The sequence below is a fragment of the Podarcis gaigeae genome, assembly GCF_964106915.1.
Source record: "Podarcis gaigeae genome assembly, chromosome: 3".
Taxonomy (NCBI): domain Eukaryota; kingdom Metazoa; phylum Chordata; class Lepidosauria; order Squamata; family Lacertidae; genus Podarcis; species Podarcis gaigeae.
Window position 1 is genome coordinate 114,018,621 of NC_139680.1, and position 21,328 is coordinate 114,039,948.

At 46.5% G+C, this 21,328-nt stretch overlaps 1 protein-coding gene across 3 annotated transcripts in view; it reads left to right on the plus strand.

The window, feature by feature from the left end:
- The window catches only part of PAPOLG (poly(A) polymerase gamma), a 39,627-nt gene extending 18,897 nt beyond the window's left edge, over positions 1–20,730 (plus strand). The window contains exons 10-22 of one of the 3 annotated variants that reach the window (XM_083733324.1): positions 1,467–1,539; positions 3,491–3,611; positions 5,262–5,346; positions 6,440–6,493; positions 7,422–7,541; positions 8,056–8,165; positions 10,950–11,071; positions 11,168–11,340; positions 13,068–13,150; positions 13,369–13,589; positions 15,220–15,273; positions 16,311–16,429; positions 19,414–20,730. In XM_083733324.1, coding sequence (XP_083589450.1) covers positions 1,467–1,539; positions 3,491–3,611; positions 5,262–5,346; positions 6,440–6,493; positions 7,422–7,541; positions 8,056–8,165; positions 10,950–11,071; positions 11,168–11,340; positions 13,068–13,150; positions 13,369–13,589; positions 15,220–15,273; positions 16,311–16,409 — 1,315 coding nt within the window. In that variant the 3' untranslated portion in view covers positions 16,410–16,429; positions 19,414–20,730. Of the gene's footprint in view, positions 1–1,466; positions 1,540–3,490; positions 3,612–5,261; positions 5,347–6,439; positions 6,494–7,421; positions 7,542–8,055; positions 8,166–10,949; positions 11,072–11,167; positions 11,341–13,067; positions 13,151–13,368; positions 13,590–15,219; positions 15,274–16,310; positions 16,811–19,413 lie in introns of those variants that run through there. The other 2 variants (XM_083733326.1, XM_083733325.1) reach the window with 2 other exon arrangements.
- Positions 20,731–21,328: the final 598 nt, after the last annotated feature.

The following is a 21,328-nucleotide window of genomic DNA, read 5'->3' on the forward strand; positions in this document are numbered from 1 at the left end:
AACACTACAGCAGGTTGCCTGAGAAAACAAGAATATGTTCACCTGGTTGCCGAAATGTCGACAGATAAGAGAGTGCTTCTTCTCGCAACATATACTGTATTTTTCGCCCTATAGGGTGCACTGGCCCATAGGGCGCACCTAGTTTTTTTTGGGGGGGGGGAATAAAGAAAAAAAAATTATTTCCCCCCCCCAGAACAGGCTGCTATCCGCAAGCCTTGGGAGCCCGGTGGGAACTCCTGCCAGGCTCCCAAGGCTTGCGGATAGCTTCCTGAAGCCTGGAGAGCGAGAGGGGTCGGTGCGCACCGATACCTCTCTCTCTCCAGGCTTCAGCGAAAGCCTGCATTCGCCCCATAGGACGCACACACATTTCCCCTTCATTTTTGGAAGGGGAAAAAGTATGTCCTATAGGGCGAAAAATACGGTAGTTAAAATTATGGAATTTGCTCCCAGGGGAGGTCTTGATAGCCACCAACATGGCTTGCTTTAAAAGTGGATTTGAGAAATTCACAGAGGACAAGGCTATCACTGGGTACCACTTGCCGTGATAGCTATTTTCCATCTCCACTGACGGAGGAATCCTGCTTCTGAAAACCAGTTGCTGGGAATTGCAGGTGGGGCAGAGTACTACTGCAGTCCTGTTCCGCTTGCAGGATTCCCACAGGTATCTGGTTGGCTACTGTGAGACGAGGGTGCTAGACCCTTCAGAGAGCGTTTCCCAGCCACGGAGCCACCACTGAAAAGGCCCTTTGTGTTGCTGCCCTTTGTACCTCCCTTGGAAGGAACACGCAGCAGTGGCCTGAGGAGCAATTGGGAGCAGGTCTTATGGCTGTACAGTCATACCTCATGTTACGTTTCCTTCAGGTTGCGCGTTTTCAGGTTGTGTCCCACGGCGATCCGGAAGTACCAGAAAGGGTTACTTCCGGGTTTCGCCACTTGTGCAGACGTGGGAAATGACGTCACGCACAAAAGCGGCAAATCGCAACCCGCGCATGCACAGACACGGGTTGCATTCTTTTCAGGTTGCGAAGGGGCCTCTGGAACGGATCCCGTTCGCAACCAGAGGTACCACGGTACTCAACACGAACCATTTCGTCTTCCTTGCCCTCCACCCCGCTCACCCGTCCCCAGCCAACAGGGAAATGTGAATGCTTGAATTAAAGGGTGCTCACAGTTCTTTAGACTTCATTTGAACAGTATAACTCTTGGCCTAATTGGTGTAGAATAATACCACTCTTACAAATGTATTTGCACATTATACTTAAGATTTTCTGCGTGTAATAAACAGATAAGCAAATTGTGCCCTGCCCATCTGACTGGGTTGCCTCAGCCACCCCGGGCAGCTTTCAACAAATACAAAAGCGCTATACAGGCATTACCTGCGAATGTCTGCACCGATATGGATAACTGACGTGCAGATTTCTAGACTGCACTATGCACTTTATTTCGCTCACCTGCTCTCTTTTCAGGGAATGGCCCAATCCAGTCTTGTTGAAAGAGCCCGAAGAGAGCAACCTCAACTTGCCGGCCTGGGACCCCAGGGTTCGTAGAGCACATTGCCTTGAAAAGCATCCTGTATCCCCCGGCGTCAGTTGTAGCAGCCTTGTCAGAGTGTTGCTGCTCTTTTAGTCAGGAGGGAGGGGCGGAGAACTGAATCATACTGAGCCCTCTCGATTCTCCAGGACACCAGCAGCAGCTTTGACAAGCCTGCCACCTGACAAAGGCGTCCTTACTGAGAGGCATTGCCTTCTATGGGACAACATAAATCTCTGCTTTGGTAATCCTCACAGAACTCTAGCCCAATGGTTGCCATTAATTTGATTTTGATTTTATTTTAGAATGTTGTATTACTTTTACAGTTGTTAGCCGCTCTGAGCCTGGCTTCGGCTGGGGAGGGTGGGATATAAATACATTATTATTATTATTATTATTATTATTATTATTATTATTATTATTATTATTATCTGCTTCACCCAGAGGCACAGTTGCTAGGGTCGGGGGAGAGACATTCCCTTGCCTCTACAAAACAGGGAGCAGAGTGGAGTGGAGTGCAGAGTTCAGGAATAATATGCCCCGCTTGGTTATAAATTCTGAGACTATACACCTGCGTACCTTTTATAGGGTATCCAGCTAAACAGTTCCACTAGTACAGTGTTTTTAAGCAGCACAACAGAACTTCCCCACACACCTCCAAAATTGTTCCAGAGGGTTGGGGGAACCTTGAAATAAATTTGGGGGGGCACATGGGGAGAAGAGAAGATGAGGCAGTTCCATTGTGTTGCTTAAACCGTTTTTAACATTGTGTAATACTGTATTTTCATATTAATGTGTCTTCATTGTTGTGACCTGCCCTGGGACCTTAGGATGAAGTGCACATAATAAATGTTTGTAGTAGTAATAAGAATAATAATAAACCAATAGACATGAAACATTGAGTTGGAGGCCATCTGTATTGTGTTATCAACTAACTAAATACCGTATTTTTCGCACCATAGGACGCACCGGACAATAGGACGCACCTTGTTTTAGAGGGGGGAGAACAAGGGGAAAAAATTCTTCCGCTCTCTGCCCAGCGCCCCTTCAGCGAAGCGGCAGGAAGCCCTGCGCAGAGAGTGGGAGAATTTTCCCCCTCTTGTTTTCCCGCTCTAAAACAAGGTGCCGTTTAAGGTGCGTTCAGGCGGCTACCTTGGAAGCCTGGAGAGCGAGAGGGGTCAGTGCGCACCGACCCCTCTCGCTCTCCAGGCTTCAAGTTCCTTTTGACCTGCTCTTTGGGGCTGGGAAGCCCACCACCAGCCCCAAAGAGCAGGTCGCTGAGCAGCGGAAAGGCGCAGTGGAGAGGCTGCTGCCATAGTCACTCGTCACTTCTCCAGCCGGGAGAGGATTGCGGGGCTATGGCTTCTTTAGCCCCGCACGCGCTCTCCCGGCTGGAGAGGTGACGCGCGGCTATGGAGGCTCCTGCCATAGCCGCGCGTCACCTCTCCAGCCGGGAGAGGGCCGCGGGGCTATGGTGTCTTCGCTCCATAGGACGCACACACATTTCCCCTTCATTTTTGAAGGGGAAAAAGTGCGTCCTATAGAGCGAAAAATACGGTAAGTCATTGAATCTGTATACCGACCTTCATCCGAAGATCACAGGGCAGTTCACAGCGTAAAAATACAAAATGAGAATCCAGAATACACAATAAAAACTGCAACTTGTTTTAGCAAATTCTATAGTTTAACTCTGATGGCATAACAGGAAATCATACACACACAGGAGATTAGGCTTTCAGTGACTACTAGTCATTATGGCTGTGAAAAAACGCTGGTATGCTTCTGAATGGCTGTTGCTAGAGATCAGGGCTGGGGAGATCGCTGTTGCCTTGTGTCCTGCTTAGAGGCTCCGCATGGGCCCCTGTTCAGCCATCGTAAGAACAAGATGCTGGACTAGATGGGGCCTTGGTCTGACCCAGCAAGGGTTCTTAACGTTCTTATAATCCTTCACCTGCCACAGGTAAATCCATCAGACAGGTATCACCTGATGCCCATCATCACCCCAGCGTATCCACAACAGAACTCCACGTATAATGTGTCGACTTCAACCAGAGCGGTAATGGTAGAAGAATTCAAATATGGTAAGCCACCTTGATATATATTCCCAAATGGTGGGGCATAAACACTTTTGAGCTAGCAGTGTGTGGTTCTCCCAGAGACCATAGATGCAGGCTGACGAGGGTCAAACTCCCGTGGGAGGTGATGGACTCTCCTTCCTTGGAGGTTTTTAAGCAGAGGTTGGGTGGCCATCTGCCATGGATGCTTTTGCTGAGGTTCGTGCATTGCAGGGGGTTGGACTAGATCAGTGTTCCCCAACCTTGGGCCTCCAGCTGTTTTGGGACTACAACTCCCATCATCCTTGACCACTGGTCTTGCTAGCGAGGGATGATGGGAGTTGTAGTCCAAAAACAGCTGGAGGCCCAAGGTTGGGGAACGCTGGACTAGATGACCCTCGGTACCCTTCCAGTGCTACAATTCTATGATAGTGGAAAGAGAAGGAGAAATTGGGAGTGGGAAGGGCGCTGTCTAGATGAGGATACTGATGGCAAAAGAGATGTATCTGGTTCTTGATTGCATGAGACTTGATATTATTATTATTATTATTATTATTATTATTATTATTTATTATTATTATTTATACCCCGCCCATCTGGCTGAGTTTCCCCAGCTACTCTGGGTGGCTCCCAATTGAGTGTTAAAAACAATACAGCATTAAATATTAAAAACTTCCCTAAACAGGGCTGCCTTCAGATGTCTTTTAAAGATGAGATAGCTGCTTATTTCCTTGACATCTGATGGGAGGGCGTTCCACAGGGCGGGTGCCACTACTGAGAAGGCCCTCTGTCTGGTTCCCTGTAACCTCACTTCTCGCAATGAGGGAACCACCAGAAGGCTGTCTGCGCTGGATCTCAGTGTCCGGGCTGAACGATGGGGGTGGAGATGCTCCTTCAGGTATACAGGACCGAGGCCGTTTAGGACTTTAAAGTTCAGCACCAACACTTTGAATTGTGCTCGGAAACGTACTGGGAGCCAATGCAGATCTCTCAGACCGGTGTTATGTGGTCTTGGTGGCCACTCCCAGTCACCAGTCTAGCTGCCGCATTCTGGATTAGTTGCACTTTCCGGTTAACCTTCAAAGGTTAGATAGAGCACATTGCGGTAGTCCAAGCGAGGGATAACTAGAGCATGCACCACTCTGGCAAGACAGTCTGCGGGCAGGTAGGGTCTCAGCCTGCGTACCAGATGGAGCTGGTAAACAGCTGGCCTGGACACAGAATTGACCTGCACCTCCGTGGACAGCTGTGAGTCCAAAATGACTCCCAGGCTGCGCACCTGGTCCTTCAGGGGCACAGTTACCCCATTCAGAACCAGGGAGACCCCACCCACCCCCCAAAACAGTACTTCTGTCTTGTCAGAATTCAACCTCAATCTGTTAGCTGCCATCCATCCTCCAACCACCTCTGGGCACTCACACAGGACCTTCACCACCGTCACTGGTTCTGATTTGAAAGAGAGGTAGAGCTGGGTGTCATATGGGTGTCTCTATGGTTTGCAATTTCCCCCCTTAGTCTCAGTGCTATGAGTTGAGCCAAGTAGCCTTTGAGTTCCCTTTCCTGACTTGTGCTCGCCCAGTTCCAGTTCTGTGAAGGCACTCCAAGGCTACCCAACTCAGAAGATCTGCAAAAGCTTTATAACAAAAGCACTTACATTGTGGTTTTGTGTCTCTACAGGTCTTGTGGTTACAGACGAGATTCTTCAAGGGAAATCAGACTGGTCAAAGCTGCTTGAGCCGTCCAACTTCTTTCAAAAGTACAAGTATGTGAGAGTACCCGGGCTTTCAAAGCCCCTATTGAAGGAGTTGTAGCTGGCAGTGCTTACACAAGTTTAAAAACAACGTAAGATCAGAATAACAATAACTTCCCAGCAGAGCAGGTAAAAATTCTTCTGTGAAAAAAAGAACAAGCTTGTTACCAGGCAGCCCTCCCTAGGGGAAGGTGTTGCAGAGGCAAGGAACCACAACAAAGATTCCTTGTTTCTAGTAGTAACCCACCTGCCTTTGATGGTGGAGGGCCTTAGAGCCCAGGGGTCGGATCTGGCCCAATCGCCTTCTAAATCTGGTCCGTGGGCGGTCCAGGAATCAGCGTGTTTTTACATGAGTAGAATGTGTCCTTTTATTTAAAATGCATCTCTGGGTTATTTGTGGGGCATAGGAATTTGTTCACATTTTTTTTTCCAAAATATAGTCCGGCCCTCCATAAGGTCTGAGGGACAGTGGACTGGCCCCCTGCTGAAAAAGTTTGCTGATTGGAAAATTTTCAGACAGGACTGATGGAAGCCAAAAAATTGAATAAGATGTAAAAGTATGTTTAATTATTGTTGAAAATGGTATGTTAAAAAACTAATAAAAAATTATATATATTAAAAAAGAAAAAGTTTGCTGACCCCTGCCTTAATATGTACTCTGGCTGGTTCATGCTGGAGGATGCGATCCTTTAGGTGCTCAGGTCCCAAGCCGCTTAGGGCCCTTCAAAGATTTAAACTGGCACTTAAAATTGTGCTCAAACAGACTGGGAGCCGATGAAGTCATACTAGAACTGAGATAGGTATGCCCAGCCCTAATTACCAATCTTATTCTGCTGAAATAAAAGAAACTCCGTAATCCCACAGCCATTCTTCTTGGTAGAAGCTTTAAACTCTTCTTAAGCATTAAATCGATCCAAGCAACAAGGCCAGAAATGGGAAGAGATGTTGACCTGTAAGCCATTGGAAATATGTGGGGATAGGCTTCTCCCTACAGAAGAAATGGGAGAAAGGCTGAAGAGGACGTGAAAGTTGTCTAGCGCTTTGGAAAGGCCTTTTATTAAAATGCTTGAAAAAAGATCACATTAGCCTTGCTTTACATTTCCAGGCATTACATTGTGTTGACTGCCAGTTCCTCAACTGAAGAACACCATTTGGAATGGTAAGTCTCTGAAAACTCTGGACGTTAGATTTTCAATGTGATGATAATATAGTTTGGGGAGGGGGTGAACAGGGGTAATAGGCTGGAGACATGCCCTGTCCGTCAGAGCTTCTTACCCTAGAATGACAGGACGTCTGATGACCGTGCCAATAACTTGCATTCAAGTGCTCAGCTCAGAGTAAAATGCACAGAGGTCTCAGAACTGCAGCCTTTATGGTGCTTTCAAACAAAGCAAAAACCTCACTACTGTTTGGTTTATTATTGGGGTTGCTTTGAACATGCTTTGATTTTTTATTTCTAAGTTGCCTTGAGTTATGAGAGTTGGGGCACCCAGCTTAAATAAATACAGTGGTACCTCGGGTTAAGTACTTAATTCGTTCCAGAGGTCCGTTCTTAACCTGAAACTGTTCTTAAGCTGAAGCACCACTTTAGCTAATGGGGCCTCCCGCTGCCGTCGTGCCCCCAGAGCATGATTTCTGTTCTCATCCTGAAGCAAAGTTCTTAACCCGAGGTACTGTTTCTGGGTTAGCGGAGTCTGTAACCTGAAGCGTATGTAACCTGAAGCGTATGTAACCTGAGGTACCACTGTAAAACAATACAGGCATGGGCACACACGCATCACGCTGAGCCCAGAAGCAGTCCGAAAACATTACAAAAGGGGACAGGGTGGGGTGCTTGCAGGCTTTTTCAGATACATGTGATGCCACTTAAATATGCGGTGCCTTGGAACGTAACCCCTGCATAAATTGGAGTTGCCTGTAAACAAAAAACGTGCACCTCCTGGTCCAGTCTTAAAACTTTGGTTTGTTGCAGTACACCCATTGGGCCACATGGTGTCACCCTTCAGTTGGTGGTTAGAAGTAAATCGGGCAGCCTTCAGTAAAACTGAAACTTCATTTTGCATTTTTCTCCGTGTTTGCGTTTTTAGGGTCGGCCTGGTAGAATCGAAAATCCGCGTGCTTGTTGGAAACATGGAACGGAATGAATGTATTGCAATCGCCCAAGTGAATCCGCAGTCCTTCCCAGGGAGTAAGGAAAAATTCAAAGAGTGAGTTGATGCTTCATTGGCTAGTTGAGCCCGTGAAAATGGGGCGGCATTGGGGTGTAAACTTCTTGTTGTGATGGCAAGAACAGATTCCCTTGAGGAGTCCTTGGAAGGGAATTTTTCAGGGAAAGATTAGCCGATAGGAAGGTGGGTGCCAGCAAATCCCCGATTACCGGCTATTCTTTCCCTGCAGCCTGGCTTTTCCTGAGCCAGAAAGGAGGCGAGGGACAGTTAACTACTGCCTGGGAAATGCATTTTGCAGAACTGCTTGGTAGGTGGAGGACAAATTGAGTATCTGCCAGCTGATTCTCCTGGATTAGGGTAACATCGCATAGCGGTTCAGAGTCTTGCAGTGTAGCCTGACCCTTTCCTATGTAACACCTGGAGCTCTCTGCCCTGCCTCAATATTACTGAAGCATCATGCCGGTTTTCCTTGTCTATCCCTGCATTGCTGCAACTTTGCCGACATCTCGCCAGTCCTTTCAGTTCATATGCTGTCCTGGAACTTTCCCTTCAGGAGCGACTTTGTGTCCGTATGGTTTCTGGGGATAATTTTTAAGAAAGCGGAGAATGCAGAGAGTGTCTGCGTTGACTTAACCTACGATATCCAGTCGTTCACGGACACAGGTAAACAAACCCCTTCTCTTCTTGGTGAAAGTCCTGCCTCTGAACGGGTTAAGGTTGCTTTCCTGTTTCCCAAAGGGTTGCCTCACTTCAGTATAAATTAGTGCCTATACTAACTGAAGAATCAAGTTCTGTTGGGAGTTGGAAGCTTTTCTCCCACTGTCCCCATGTGTGTGTGTGTGTTTGTTTTGACATCGACAAGCCTTCTGATGAGGTTATGTGCTTAGTCTTGTGAAATATGAGAAAGAAGCATTGCTTGCTAACCATCCAGTGACTCGGTTTGCAACATAACAATATAATCCACTGTGCTCAGAAAAACTTTGTTTCTTCATCTCATTTTGAAAGAAAAGGCCCTAGAGCAGGGTTAGCCAACATGGTGCCCTCCAGATCTGAAGACACGAAAGCTCATGCCAGTAACAAACTTAGTTGGTCTCTAAGGTGCTACTGGAAGGATTTTTGTTTGTTTGTTTCAGCTACGGCAGACCAACATGGCTACCTACCTGTAACTATTACAACACCTGTTGTCCCAGATCAAAGGGAATGCTGGCTGGGGCTGATGGGAACTGGAAGCCAGAGGGCACCATTTTGGCTAATCTAGTGCTGGAAACTCGCTCATTCCTTAATGCCACCTAACTATTGTGCCTCTGCAACCTCCTGGTTTTATTCCTTAATTGCGGGTATTCCCCCTTAGCCCATTAAATAACATCTAATAAATTCTGTTTACACTGAACATGACAGATCTGCTCTTGGAAGCACTGAAATACTGGAGGGTGGCAGGAGGGTCAGTGCGTTTCATGGGAGCTTCTCAAAATATACCGTGCTAAGCTTAAAGCTTTCGCTCCTGCCTTCCAATGCTGCTACTGCTGGAACTTGCTGGGATTCTGTGTGATGCCTTCACATTCTAAGTAGCTACCCAAGCTGTGCTTCGATGGAGAACTGAACAGTTCTTCCCCAACCTCTGCAGTTTCAAGAGCCACACTGGGCTCTCTTATTTTGACTTCCGGTATCAGTCAGTCGGAGGGACGCGGATGGCACTGTGGGTTAAACCACAGAGCCTAGGACTTGCCGATCAGAAGGTTAGCGGTTCGAATCCCCGTGACGGGGTAAGCTCCCGTTGCTCGGTTCCTGCTCCTGCCAACCTAGCAGTTCGATAGCATGTCAAAATGCAAGTAGATAAATAGGTACCACTCTGGCGGGAAGGTAAACGGCGTTTCCGTGCACTGCTCTGGTTCACCAGAAGCGGCTTAGTCATGCTGGCCACATGACCCAGAAGCTGTACACCGGCTCCCTCGGCCGATAAAGCGAGATGAGCTCCGCAACCCCAGAGTTGGGGTCCCTTTACCTATCAGTCAGTCAGTTTTATTTCACATAGCCAAAGGCTGCCGCAATTTACACAGAATCATTCAACAATTAAAAGAAAATATGCTGGATTGATACAAAAAGCTTAAAACATTTATATTATCAGAACATTACCTACTCTAAACAGAGCTAGAAAAGTACCTTAATATACAAGTTAAGACAAAATTTATAAGCTAAAATTATCACATGGCCACTAAAAAAATAATGTTAATGTTAATTAATACAATGTGCAATTATATTCAGAGTTTGGTGATCAAGAGAGAATATAGCTTGATGTAGATAGGGTCAAATAAATTCATCTCCTTTACAGTTGGTAGCTACCTTGGCGATATAATTTGCTCTAATTTTCCTAGCGGCAGTTGCAAAGAGTGCTACACGCCAGGTCACATACTTATCTGTGTCTGCGAGGAGATACATAATCATGTCAGAGGGGTTCTGGCCAGGGGACCTTGTCATTATAGGTGCTAAAAATCTTTCTCTTGCTTCATTATATAAGGGGCAGCGCAAGATATAATGCATAAGGTCCTTTACTTCAGGACATCCCCTAATGCAAACACATTCGTTTGTTGGTATGCCTCTGTGTCTCCCATCTCTATAAGCAGAGTTGAATGTATTTGATCGCAACTCTGTAAAAGCTTTCCGAAGTTGCAGAAAAGTCAATTCATTAAAATAAGGTGTGTGTTCCTAGGCCTCTCTAAGTTTAAAATATAATGGGGTGCATGTAGATGTGTACATAGAGTTTAGATCGTTTTTAGTTGCCACTGCCCTTATGGTTCGCTTAAAAATATTTTTCTGGCAATATAAGGGAAGTTCTTTGATCTTGGTCACTGCGAGGTCATATTTGCCCATCCGATGTACCCTAGTGACCAGTCACAGTCCCCTCCCAATAAATCGCCGTCTGTACTGCTTCTCTCCCTTAGCTCTTAGCTCCTGCTGTCAGGTTTAAAAGGCAGTAGTGCCCCCTAAGAGCTATTAGAACAGCTTGGTAGCCAAACTACCAGGGCATGCCTTCATCTGTGCACCTGTTCTGTAAGCCCCACAGTGTACCGTATTTTTCACTCTATAAGACGCACCAGACCACAAGACGCACCTAGTTTTTGGAGGAGGAAAACAAGAAAAAAAAATATTCTGAATCTCAGAAGCTGGAATAGCAAGAGGGATCACTGTGCAGTGAAAGCAGCAATCCCTCTTGCTGTTCTGGCTTCTGGCTGCGCATCCTGCATTCGCTCCATAAGACACACACACATTTCCCCTTAGTTTTTAGGAGGGAAAAAGTGAGTCTTATAGAGCAAAAAATACGGTACTTTGCTGTGGGGCAGAGCTTGCATGGGCTGTGAATGGAGGAGGCTGTCGCTGCAGCAGAATAAGCGGCAGCTCACTTTGCTGTGCAGACTTCCTTGATCTGCTTGACCTTTCTTCTGCCTTAAGTTTATCGGCAGGCGAATAATATCAGCCTGTTGAAAGAAGGCATGAAGATCGAAGCTGCTCACGTGAGGAAGAAACAGCTCCACAATTACTTGCCTGCAGACGTCTTGCAGAAGAGAAAAAAGGTGAGCCCAAATTCTGGACTTTACATTTTATTTTTATTAAAAAAAACAAACCCTTTAGTTGTAGGTCTGCGAACCTAAGTCAGTTTTTCTCAACAGAGTATGCCAGACATAAGCCAAAACATTGGTGGACCTGTGTTGAGAAGCACATCTACGGATGATGGCTGCTTGGGCAGGTACAGGGACGTAGGCGTTGGGACACAATCCAGGGCTCTTCTCCCTTTCAGCAGCATGGCAAAACCCAGCAGCAGTTCTACAAAAGAAGCGGAAAGGTGGGCATAGTCTTAATACATTCTGTGTTGCCGCATCAATGTTCTGTTGCTCCAGAAGCGGCTTAGTCCTGCTGGCCACATGACCTGGAAAGCTGTCTGTGGACAAACGCCGGCTCCCTCGGCCTAAAGTGAGATGAGCGCTGCAACTGTTGGGATATTCCGTTCCGCCTTAAGGAACAAGCATGATTGTTGTGTGTCACATGCCTGCTCACACTCCAGCACAGCTTGCTGGGAACTTCCGTTTGTGTATAGCTTTTGCTTTAGCTGTCTTGCTTTGGACACGAAGGAGATCAGACATGTTTCCTTTTGTCCTGATGTACGCTGAATAAACTGCTTGTAAATATACTCACACAGCCTCTCCTGCCACTTCTGTTTGTGCAGCTTTTACTCTGCTGAGTAGCGTGCCTTAGCTTCTGAAGCTCAGGTCACAGATTCATGCTGAACCAAGAACTGGAGTTCGCTTGGCACACTGGCCGGTGGGCTGGAGCCAGATGGGGACCTGCCAATTGCCCCTTTTCCTTGGTTGCATGCTAACAGCAACCCCATAGTCGCCTTTAACTGGACTTAACCATCCAGGGGTCTTTTACCTTTTTTAAAAAATGTCAATGCTTGTACCATTTTCAAAGCCTCGCTTCTGTCTTAAGACCCAGGAATGCTCAGCCACTTGATCTGGCAAAGAGGACTTGAGTCCATGAAAGCTTGTGCTATATTTGCTAGTCTTTAAGGACACAGGTGGCGCTGTGGTCTAAACCACAGAGCCTAGGGTTTGCCGATCAGAAGTCAGCAGTTCGAATCCCCCGATGGGGTGAGCTCCCGTTGCTCGGTCCCAGCTCCTGCCCACCTAGCAGTTCGAAAGCACATCAAAGTTCAAGTAGATAAATAGGTACCGCTCCAGCAGGAAGGTAAACGGCATTTCCGTGCGCTGGTTCTCCAGAAGTGGCTTGGTCATGCTGGCCACGTGACTTTGTACGCCAGCTCCCTCGGCCAATAAAGTCTGATGAGGGCCGCAACCCCAGAGTCATCCACAACTGGACCTAACGGTCAGGGGTCCCTTTACCTTTAAGGTGCCACAAGACTATGGGGAGGCCATTGTTGCAAGAGACTCCTGCAACCGCTCCTGCATTTGAGAATGCCTGGCGCTGGGTCCATCAATTTTGAGTTCATTTCCCCAAGGCCAAATTCTTCCTATTGTTACACACAGTCTTCTGCCAAGCTGTAGCAAGATTCCAGGCACTCATCCATGGTCTTGTTTCCGTTATGAATTCAGGTTGGTTCATGGTGGACACACAGATCAGCTTTGGAGATTCTGTAGCTCTGTGTGTGTTTGAACCATGTTGGATTATTCTACCGCTGTAAAGACTCGGGTCTTTGCTGCCTTTTAAATCTGCCTCTACTGTCAGAGGCAAGATGCCTGCAATCTCAGGTGTGGAGAGCGCTGTTGCATTCAGTTCCTGATTGCAAGCTTCCCAGAGGCATTGACTTACTGTGAGAGTAGAGTGCCGCTTTAGATGGTCCTATGGCCTCATCCAGCAGCCTTTTCTTACGTTCTTAAATCTGCTTAATGTTAACTGACTGAACCGACTTAACAGCAAAATCTTTTGTCTCTATTTATTTGAACAGAAGTGGTTTTTATGGTGACGTTGTGCCAGACCTATAGAGCCTAACACATGTCAAGATATGTTCCTTACCCAGGAAATTATCCTTACCCTTATTCCTGCTTTACACAGGAATGCTGTCTTTCAAAGTACCACCATCTGTACTAACAGAGAGAAGCCACCAAACGTCCTTCAGCCTTTGATGTCTTCTCAAGGTTTGTCCGTTCCGGTAGTTGGTCCACGTACTGTGTCTAAAATGTGAAAAATCATCTAAAGTTTAAACAATACATTCATTTTTTTAAAAAAGAATTCAGTTGTTTAAAAAACATATATTCGAACCATAGCCGCACTGTGGCAGCAGAAGGCATTGGCGAGAGTTCTTTGTTGGAAATCCATAAGTTAAAAACTTTAAAAGATTCTTCTTTTTTCGCAGTGCCGGATTCCACAGTTGCAGATAACATGGCTGCACCTTCTCCAGGCAGCTACAGTATCTCCAAGGCTGTAGAGCCAGATGTGGCTCCCACAACTGCCCATAACCATCAGCAGCATCTGGATGGAGTGGCTTCTGCAAGCGTGAAGAACATTTCCGTGAACAAGAGAGGTCACGCACCTGCCTTGCAAGACGGGTTCAAACGGCTGAAAGATGTAGGAACGGCAAGTACCTGGTCAGAGTGGCCTGATGTTACATGACAGATGTTGAAACAATGCCTAGGATTGTAGCCTCATACTGACGGAAGCATGCATAGGGGGAGGGATGGATCCTGACATCTGAATACTCAACTGCGTTCGGACTTTGCAGAGGCCTTTAACAGGACAGCATAAGTAACACAACTTGCCTGAAGGGCTCCAGAGGCAGATTTTAACATGACTTGTGTTTGCCGCCTTGAAGGAACCTCCAACCTTTTCCACTTTTGTGTAGTAGCTATAGAGCCGAAAGGGCTGGATCAAATGTCACCCGAGCAACACTGGATAGGGAGAAGCACTTTCCATTTTCTCTTGGGAGAAAAGCAATGACAAACCTGGACAGCATCTTAAAAAGCAGAGACGTCACCTTGCCAACAAAGGTCCATATAGTTAAAGCCATGGTTTTCCCAGTAGCGATGTATGGAACTGAGAGCTGGACCATAAAGAAGGCTGATCGCCAAAGAATTGATGCTTTTGAATTCTGGTGCTGGAGGAGACTCTTGAGAGTCCCATGGACTGCAAGAAGATCAAACCTTATCTGTAATGGTTCTAGGGGTTGCTCGTGCGTAAGCTGCCGCTACTCCTGGCTAGGTTGCCTGGTTGAACCCTTTCTGTCTGGACAGCCTTTCACTTCGTGGCTGTCTCAGTCGCTGGCAGAATCTGTCAGTGGGCGTTTCTTGAACTTCTTCCAGCATGCATGCATTCTTTGACGCCAAGTCTCCTCCTACTCTCCCTGTGCGGAAGTCTTCTGCACAGGGAGGGTGTGGGCAGCGGAGTACCCATGCTCTCCCCGCTGGTCTCCGGTGAAGAGTCCTGGAGCCTCCTCTCTGATTCCCCCATCTGCCCCCCTTCACCTCTGGTGTTACGCTGATTTCCTTCCCCCAGCAGATGGGCTGCCTCTCTCCCTGCTGGGACCCTCTCCGGCATCGCTCTGGAGCCTTCCCTCCGCCTCTGGCTCCAGTGGCAGTTCCCTGACACTATCTATTCTGAAGGAAATCAGCCCTGAGTGCTCACTGGAAGGACAGATTGTGAAGCTGAGGCTCCAATACTGTGGCCACCTCATGAGAAGAGAAGACTCCCTGGAAAAGACCCTAATGTTGGGAAAGATTGAGGGCACAAGGAGAAGGGGACGACAGATGACGAGATGGTTGGACAGTGTTCTCGAAGCTACGGACAAGAGTCTGACCAAACTGCGGGAGGCAGTGGAAGACAGGCGTGCCTGGCGTGCTCTGGTCCACGGGGTCACGAAGAGTCGGACACGACTAAATGACTAAACAACAACAACACTTTCTGTTGCAGCTGTGATAAGTCTTAGGAATGCTGTAAAAGGCTACTTCACATGGCTTCCAGACAGATTTCACCTTAATGGTGTCTCCAGATCCTTCATTGCTATGAGGCTGCAGTCTCAAAGCCTATTTAATCCAAAGTCCACTCTTATTCCTTTGGAGTGGGCATGTCTTGTTTTGTGCTTCAAGATTTTGAAGTTGCATGTGGGGGGATAGTAATTGCACAATGTTACAGACTTATCTGCTTCTGGCTGTAATTCACTGTTCATTGTCTTTAAATACTGACTAGGTTTTTCTTCTTCTGATCCCTTTAGCGCAGCCTGGGAGACACCACACTGGTTCCAACTTCTGGCACATTAAGATCACAGGTACTGTTTGGAGCCCCCTTAGTTTTAAAAGAAGAACCAGAAATGGAGCTATAGTTCCTATGGCCTAAAGGCCTTAAATATTTACTTGACATCCATATATATTCTTTTCCCCTAAAAATTAGTGCCAAACATTTGCTTTTGGTGATATGCATGTTCAAATTCCAAATTTCAGCCTCTCGAGAGCTTTGCTTCCTGGACTAGGGGTTAAATTAGTTTTAAAAGACCCTGATAATGAAATATAAAAACCGTAACACTCAGCTGTGTTATTTTAGAAGAAGAATAGAAGCTGAGCATTGGAAGGTGAAAGACACAGCAGCGCAGGATCAGTGCCAGGGTCCACGGATGGGCATTGAATTACAAGAGGATCTGTCCTGGAGTGTCAACACAAGGCGGCTTGTGAAGAAGGCGCAGCAGAGACTGTACCTTTTGAGAATTCTAAGGAAAAACCATCTTCCGCAGAAACTGCTGCTTGCCTTCTATCACTGTGCCATTGAGAGCGTGCTCACTTATGGCTTATGTGTGTGGTACGGAAGCTGTACTACCCAGGACAGGATGGGGTTGTGCAGAGTTGTTAAGGCAGCAGAGAGCATTGTTGGCTGCCCACTCTCCACCTTAGAGCAGATTTATGCCACAAGGTGCCATAGGAAGGCACTGGACATAGTAAAAGATCCATCGCATCCTGGTCACTGTCTCTTCGAGCTCCTGCCGTCGGGACGGAGATACAGGACGATGAAGACAAGAACGAGCCACCTTAAGAACAGCTTCTTCCCTAGAGCGATCTCGGCCCTGAATGGGAAGCCTGGACTTTGAAAGTCATCTAATCTTCCTTGCTGTATTATACTGTATTGTTTTAATTAGTGTTTTTATAGTTGTTTTGATTTTGTGTGGAGTGCCCTACCTGGGTGGATGGAGCAGCCAAGTAATTTTGTTGTCCCCGAGAGGGGGCAATGACAATAAAGATATTATTATTATTATTATTATACCTGAACTCCTGGAATCTCAGCTTCACACATCTGATTTCTGTTTTCCTTTCACAGCGGCTTTCCAGTAAAGAGTTACCAGATTCATCCTCCCCGATTCCAGCAAGCGGAGTTCGTGTTGTTAAAAACTCCATCAGGCTGACGCTCAACCGATAGCAGGCACCTCTTCGGGCAATGTTAAGTGAAATGTGTTTTTGATGGCTGCTGCAATATTATTTCGTTTCACATGTCATTCTAAAAGCATATTACTTGGGCTGTAACAGTTGGACTTACTTGGAAAAAATATTCTAAGCAATTGAAAAGGTGCCCAGATTCAGTAACATCCGTATGTGTGTTTGTGTATCTCACTCTTGCACGTGTTTGTAGTTGCCCTGGGTGTTGGAGATCCTAAATCTCTTAAATCTCTCTTCTCAAGAGGCCTTCTCTTTAAAATGCCCTAATAGGATGTGTGTCTTGAACTATAACACAGCCTGATTCATACTTCAGAAATATTCTTTACCTTATATGCAGACTTAACTGATGGATTAAGCTACTAAAACGTGTGTGTGTGTGTGTGTGTGTGTATAAAGGTAAAGGGACCCCTGACCATTAGGTCCAGTCGTGGCTGACTCTGGGGTTGCGGTGCTCATCTCGCTTTATTGGCCAAGGGAGCCGGCGTACAGCTTCCAGGTCATGTGGCCAGCATGACTAAGCCACTCCTGGCAAACCAGAGCAGCACACGGAAACGCCGTTTACCTTCCCACCGGAGCGGTACCTATTTATCTACTTGCACTGCTTTCGAACTGCTAGGTTGGCAGGAGCAGGGACCGAGCAACAGGAGCTCACCCCGTTGCAGGGATTCGAACCGCCGACCTTCTGATCAGCAAGTCCTAGGCTCTGTTGTTTAACCCACAGAGCCACCCACGTCCCATATATACACACACACACATATGCATACACACACACAAACACACAAACTTATTTGACCAGGTTGCAGGCCGCTATTGTTTCTTAAGAGAAAATGCCCAAAGCAGCTTACACACTTAAAATACACAGTACAATCCTGAAATCAACACACACAAAACTTAACCAGTTGCCAATCAGCAGCACCATAAAACAGCAATGTATTTAAAAGGTGTCTTAGTTATTCCATCCATGCGGGCGACACCCAAAGCAGGCATGGGGAGCTGTGGGGCGAGTGCAGCCACGAGGCCCTCCCCATCTGGGTTACAGCCTCGTCACCTTGGCTTTCCTTGTACCTGCCCAGCAATGACACTGTGTTTAAAAGCTTCCATTTGTTCCAACGGACACTGTTTTGAAGCCTAAGTACTGGATGGAGGGGGACGCGGGTGGCGCTGTGGTCTAAACCACAGAGCCTAGGACTTGCCGATCAGAAGGTCGGCGGTTCGAATCCCCACGACGGGGTGAGTTCCCGTTGCTTGGTCCCTGCTCCTGCCCACCTAGCAGTTTGAAAGCACATCAAAATGCAAGTAGATAAATAAGTACCGCTGCGGCGGGAAGGTGAACGGCGTTTTCGTGCGCTGCTCTGGTTCTCCAGAAGCGGCTTAGTCATGCTGGCCACATGACCCGGAAACTGTACGCCGGCTCCCTCGGCCAATAAAGCGAGATGAGCGCCGCAACCCCAGTGTCGTCCGTGACTGGACCTAATGGTCAGGGGTCCCTTTACTGGATGGATGACAGTTTTTCCAGGGAGATGAGGTTGCAGCTGCACCCCTGACATTGCATAGCAGTTAGGCTTAAAAACCACCATTGCTGGTTGATGTTGAGCTGAATTGCTGTGCAGGGTGAAGAGGCTGGGGAGAAGGGGGCAGTGCCAGATTTACGTATAAGCTAAACAAGCTATAGCTTAGGGCCCCACTCTCTTGGGGACCCCCAAAAAATTTAAAGGGAAAAAACCTATAAAAATATAAGATAAGAAAACAAATAAAATAAAGCCTACAGACAGCAACAGTGTTTTGTGTTGTGTAGGCTCCTATGTTGTAAGTAATGGGCCCCACCTGCTAGCCTGCTCCCCAAAATATCACTGGTTTGCTCATTTCTATATCTAGAGTGAATACGGGTGGCGCTGTGGGTTAAACCACAGAACCTAGGACTTGCCAATCAAAAGGTAGGCGGTTTGAATCCCCGTGACGGGGTGAGCTCCCATTGCTCGGTCCCTGCTTCTGCCAACCTAGCAGTTCAAAAGCACTTCAAAGTGCAAGTAGATAAATAGGTACCGCTCCGGCGGGAAGGTAAACGGCGCTTCCGTGCGCTGCTCTGGTTCGCCAGAAGCAGCTTAGTCATGCTGGCCACATGACCCGGAAGCTGTCTACGGACAAACGCCAGCTCCCTCGGCCAATAAAGCGAGATGAGCGCCGCAACCCCAGAGTCAGTCACGAATGGACCTAATGGTCAGGAGTCCCTTTACCTTTACCTATAGAGTGCCTACATTCTGCATGGACTGATTGCATGGCAACATGTAGCATGCAGCTGCAGTGCAGCACAGTTGAATGTAGGTCAAGCTGTTGTACCTGTTATCTAATACTAAAGAGTGCTTGTAGACTGATGATCAGGCAGCATAGATTAAGGGTATGAGTCTTATGCCTACTGATTGATTTCATGTCAGACATAATTTATTCATTTTGATGGCTTGAGATACCCATTAGGTCCGTAAATTACCATATAGCATATATTCAACACACAAAAAAACAGTGACAATTTGTTGTTGACAAAGGACAGCTGGATATATAAAGGGCCCCATTACCTTCAGTAGCTTAGGGCCTCATCAAACCTAAATCCAGCCTGGGGGGCGGAGAGAGAGAGAGAGAGAAAGGAGGGAAGAGAGTGGAAGAGGAATGTGTGTGTGTGGCAGGGAGAAGTGTGTGTGTTTGGTGGCTCCTGTTCCAGCCTCTGCCCAGGGAATGTGGCCCTTGAGATGGGAGGGAGGGGGGAAGGTGCCCTATCCCTGATTTAAAGCAGGGAGATAGGGGCCACAGCTAAATGGTGGTGCACCTCCAGCTAAGATCTCAGTTGGGAAAGTCCTCTGCCTGACATCATGGATCGCTGCCACGCAGGTGAGTGGAGTGTAGCCAAGTTCTGAGCTCAGTGGATTGGGCAATGCAATGCAATGCACCTTATCTTTGTTTAAACTGATTTAATCTTCTGTAAATTTCACTCTGCAGGTGCTGCACCATCTGAACTGTTGCCAAAAATATATATATTCCAAGATGCTGTTGCCCAAAATCCATGGCCCCGTGTGCCTGTGATTTGGATATTTGTTCCCTTGGACTGTTGTCTACTTCATGTTCACTGTGCGGATGCATAGCTTCATTTTAAGTCTCGTGTCGTCTTGAGTGGAAAACGTCTTTTGTTATAAAAATCCAAAAAAAAATTGTCTTGTGCCTATTTTTCCCGAAAGGGGTGTCATGCAGACAGCTTGGCTATGGTGGACTTCCATTGGATTCCCCAGTAGCACAGGCAGTCTGGATCTCTCCTCTTAAAACATATTCTTTACACAGTTGGCAGCTCTAATCAGGAAACCCACGAGCAGTTTTAGCAGCGTGGAAAGGTGGAGACCGCTCCACTAAACTGATAGGTTTCATGAATTAGGTGATTCTTGTGAAATTGATTGGAATAATTTTACGCACAGGAGAATCTCTGTGTGTCAAGGGTGCTTCTCCTTTTGAAAGGCAAATTTGTAGAATTAGGCACCTATACCTATGCACTGTGTTCATGTCCCATAAAAACTGCTTCCCATGGAGGCCCACAAAACGAAAACCTAGGACACAATCCACCCATAGTTTAAGAACATAAATGCTCCATGGATCGTAATGAGAGTTGAGCATGGCTTTCTCTCACTGCTCCTCTTCCCTGTCCTATTTGACATCCATGAGAGTTAAATGTGATTCAGTTTTAATTGGATTGCACTCTGGGTTTTTTTTAAAAAAATTAAAATTCAAGCGAAAACTTTAATCTGCCACAATACTGAATTGTCTAGGATAATTTCTGACACTTGAACTTTGGAACGGTCTGAAGGCTTTGCTGTATGGCCTTAACACAAGTAATTTGGATTGTGAGTTTTATTGGCTGAAATCTCAAAACTGTTGCTCGTATCTTGTCCAGATTATATAAAAATTCATGACCTGCCTTTTTTTAGTTTACCTATTTTCTGTCAGCTGTGACTATGAATACAGGCAGGGCTGGAATATTGAGTTTTACTGAAGTCTGGACAACATACTATTATGAATAACTTGCCTAGAATCAACACTGCCCAATTTAACACCACTGCACTCATGTTGCCAAACTATCTCCCAAAATTTGCTCTCCACCTTCAAATCAATCTCCAGAAGTGTTAGGAACAAATACTGTTTACAAATCTTAAATTACATGTTGTCTTGTGTTTTTGTAATGAGGGGGAAAAAAGATAATGTATATTCAGAGTATTTTTGTATGTATTGTAAAATATCATCTTTTCAAAGAAAAATTTAAAAAAACTCTAGTCTCTCATCTGCTTTGTTTGTGTGTGGTCAGAGACCCAATTACATTTCGACCTAGTTAAAATGTCAACCAACTGGTAACTTCCCCCTAAACTGTCATTCTGATGCAATTCCTTTTTCTTATTGCAATCAGGAGTATAGAAAGTGCCTCCTTACTTAGAATGCCAGTAAATGCAGCTTCTGCTATGCATTTGTGGTAGAAGTTGCATCTCCCAATCAGTATCCAAGCTGTGAAGTTGCTGTTTCACAAGACTGATTCCCAGCATGGATAAATGCATGCATGTGTTATGTGCTAAGAGCTGGTGTAAGAGAGTGTCTAAGGCAGCGGTTCTCAACCTGTGGGTCCCCAGATGTTGTTGGGCTACAACTCCCATCATCCCTGAGCTCTGGCCTTGCTAGCTAGGGGTGATGGGAGTTGTAGTTCAACAACATCTGGGGACCCACAGGTTGAGAATGGCTGGTCTAAGGGATGCAGAAGCCTTTGAATAAAATTCCACCTTCCAGAAGCTATTAGAATATGGGGACTAATCATACCTGTCAACTTACAGATTTGAAAATAAGGGACTAGCAGCCAAAATAAGGGATTTTAGTCAGCCAGCA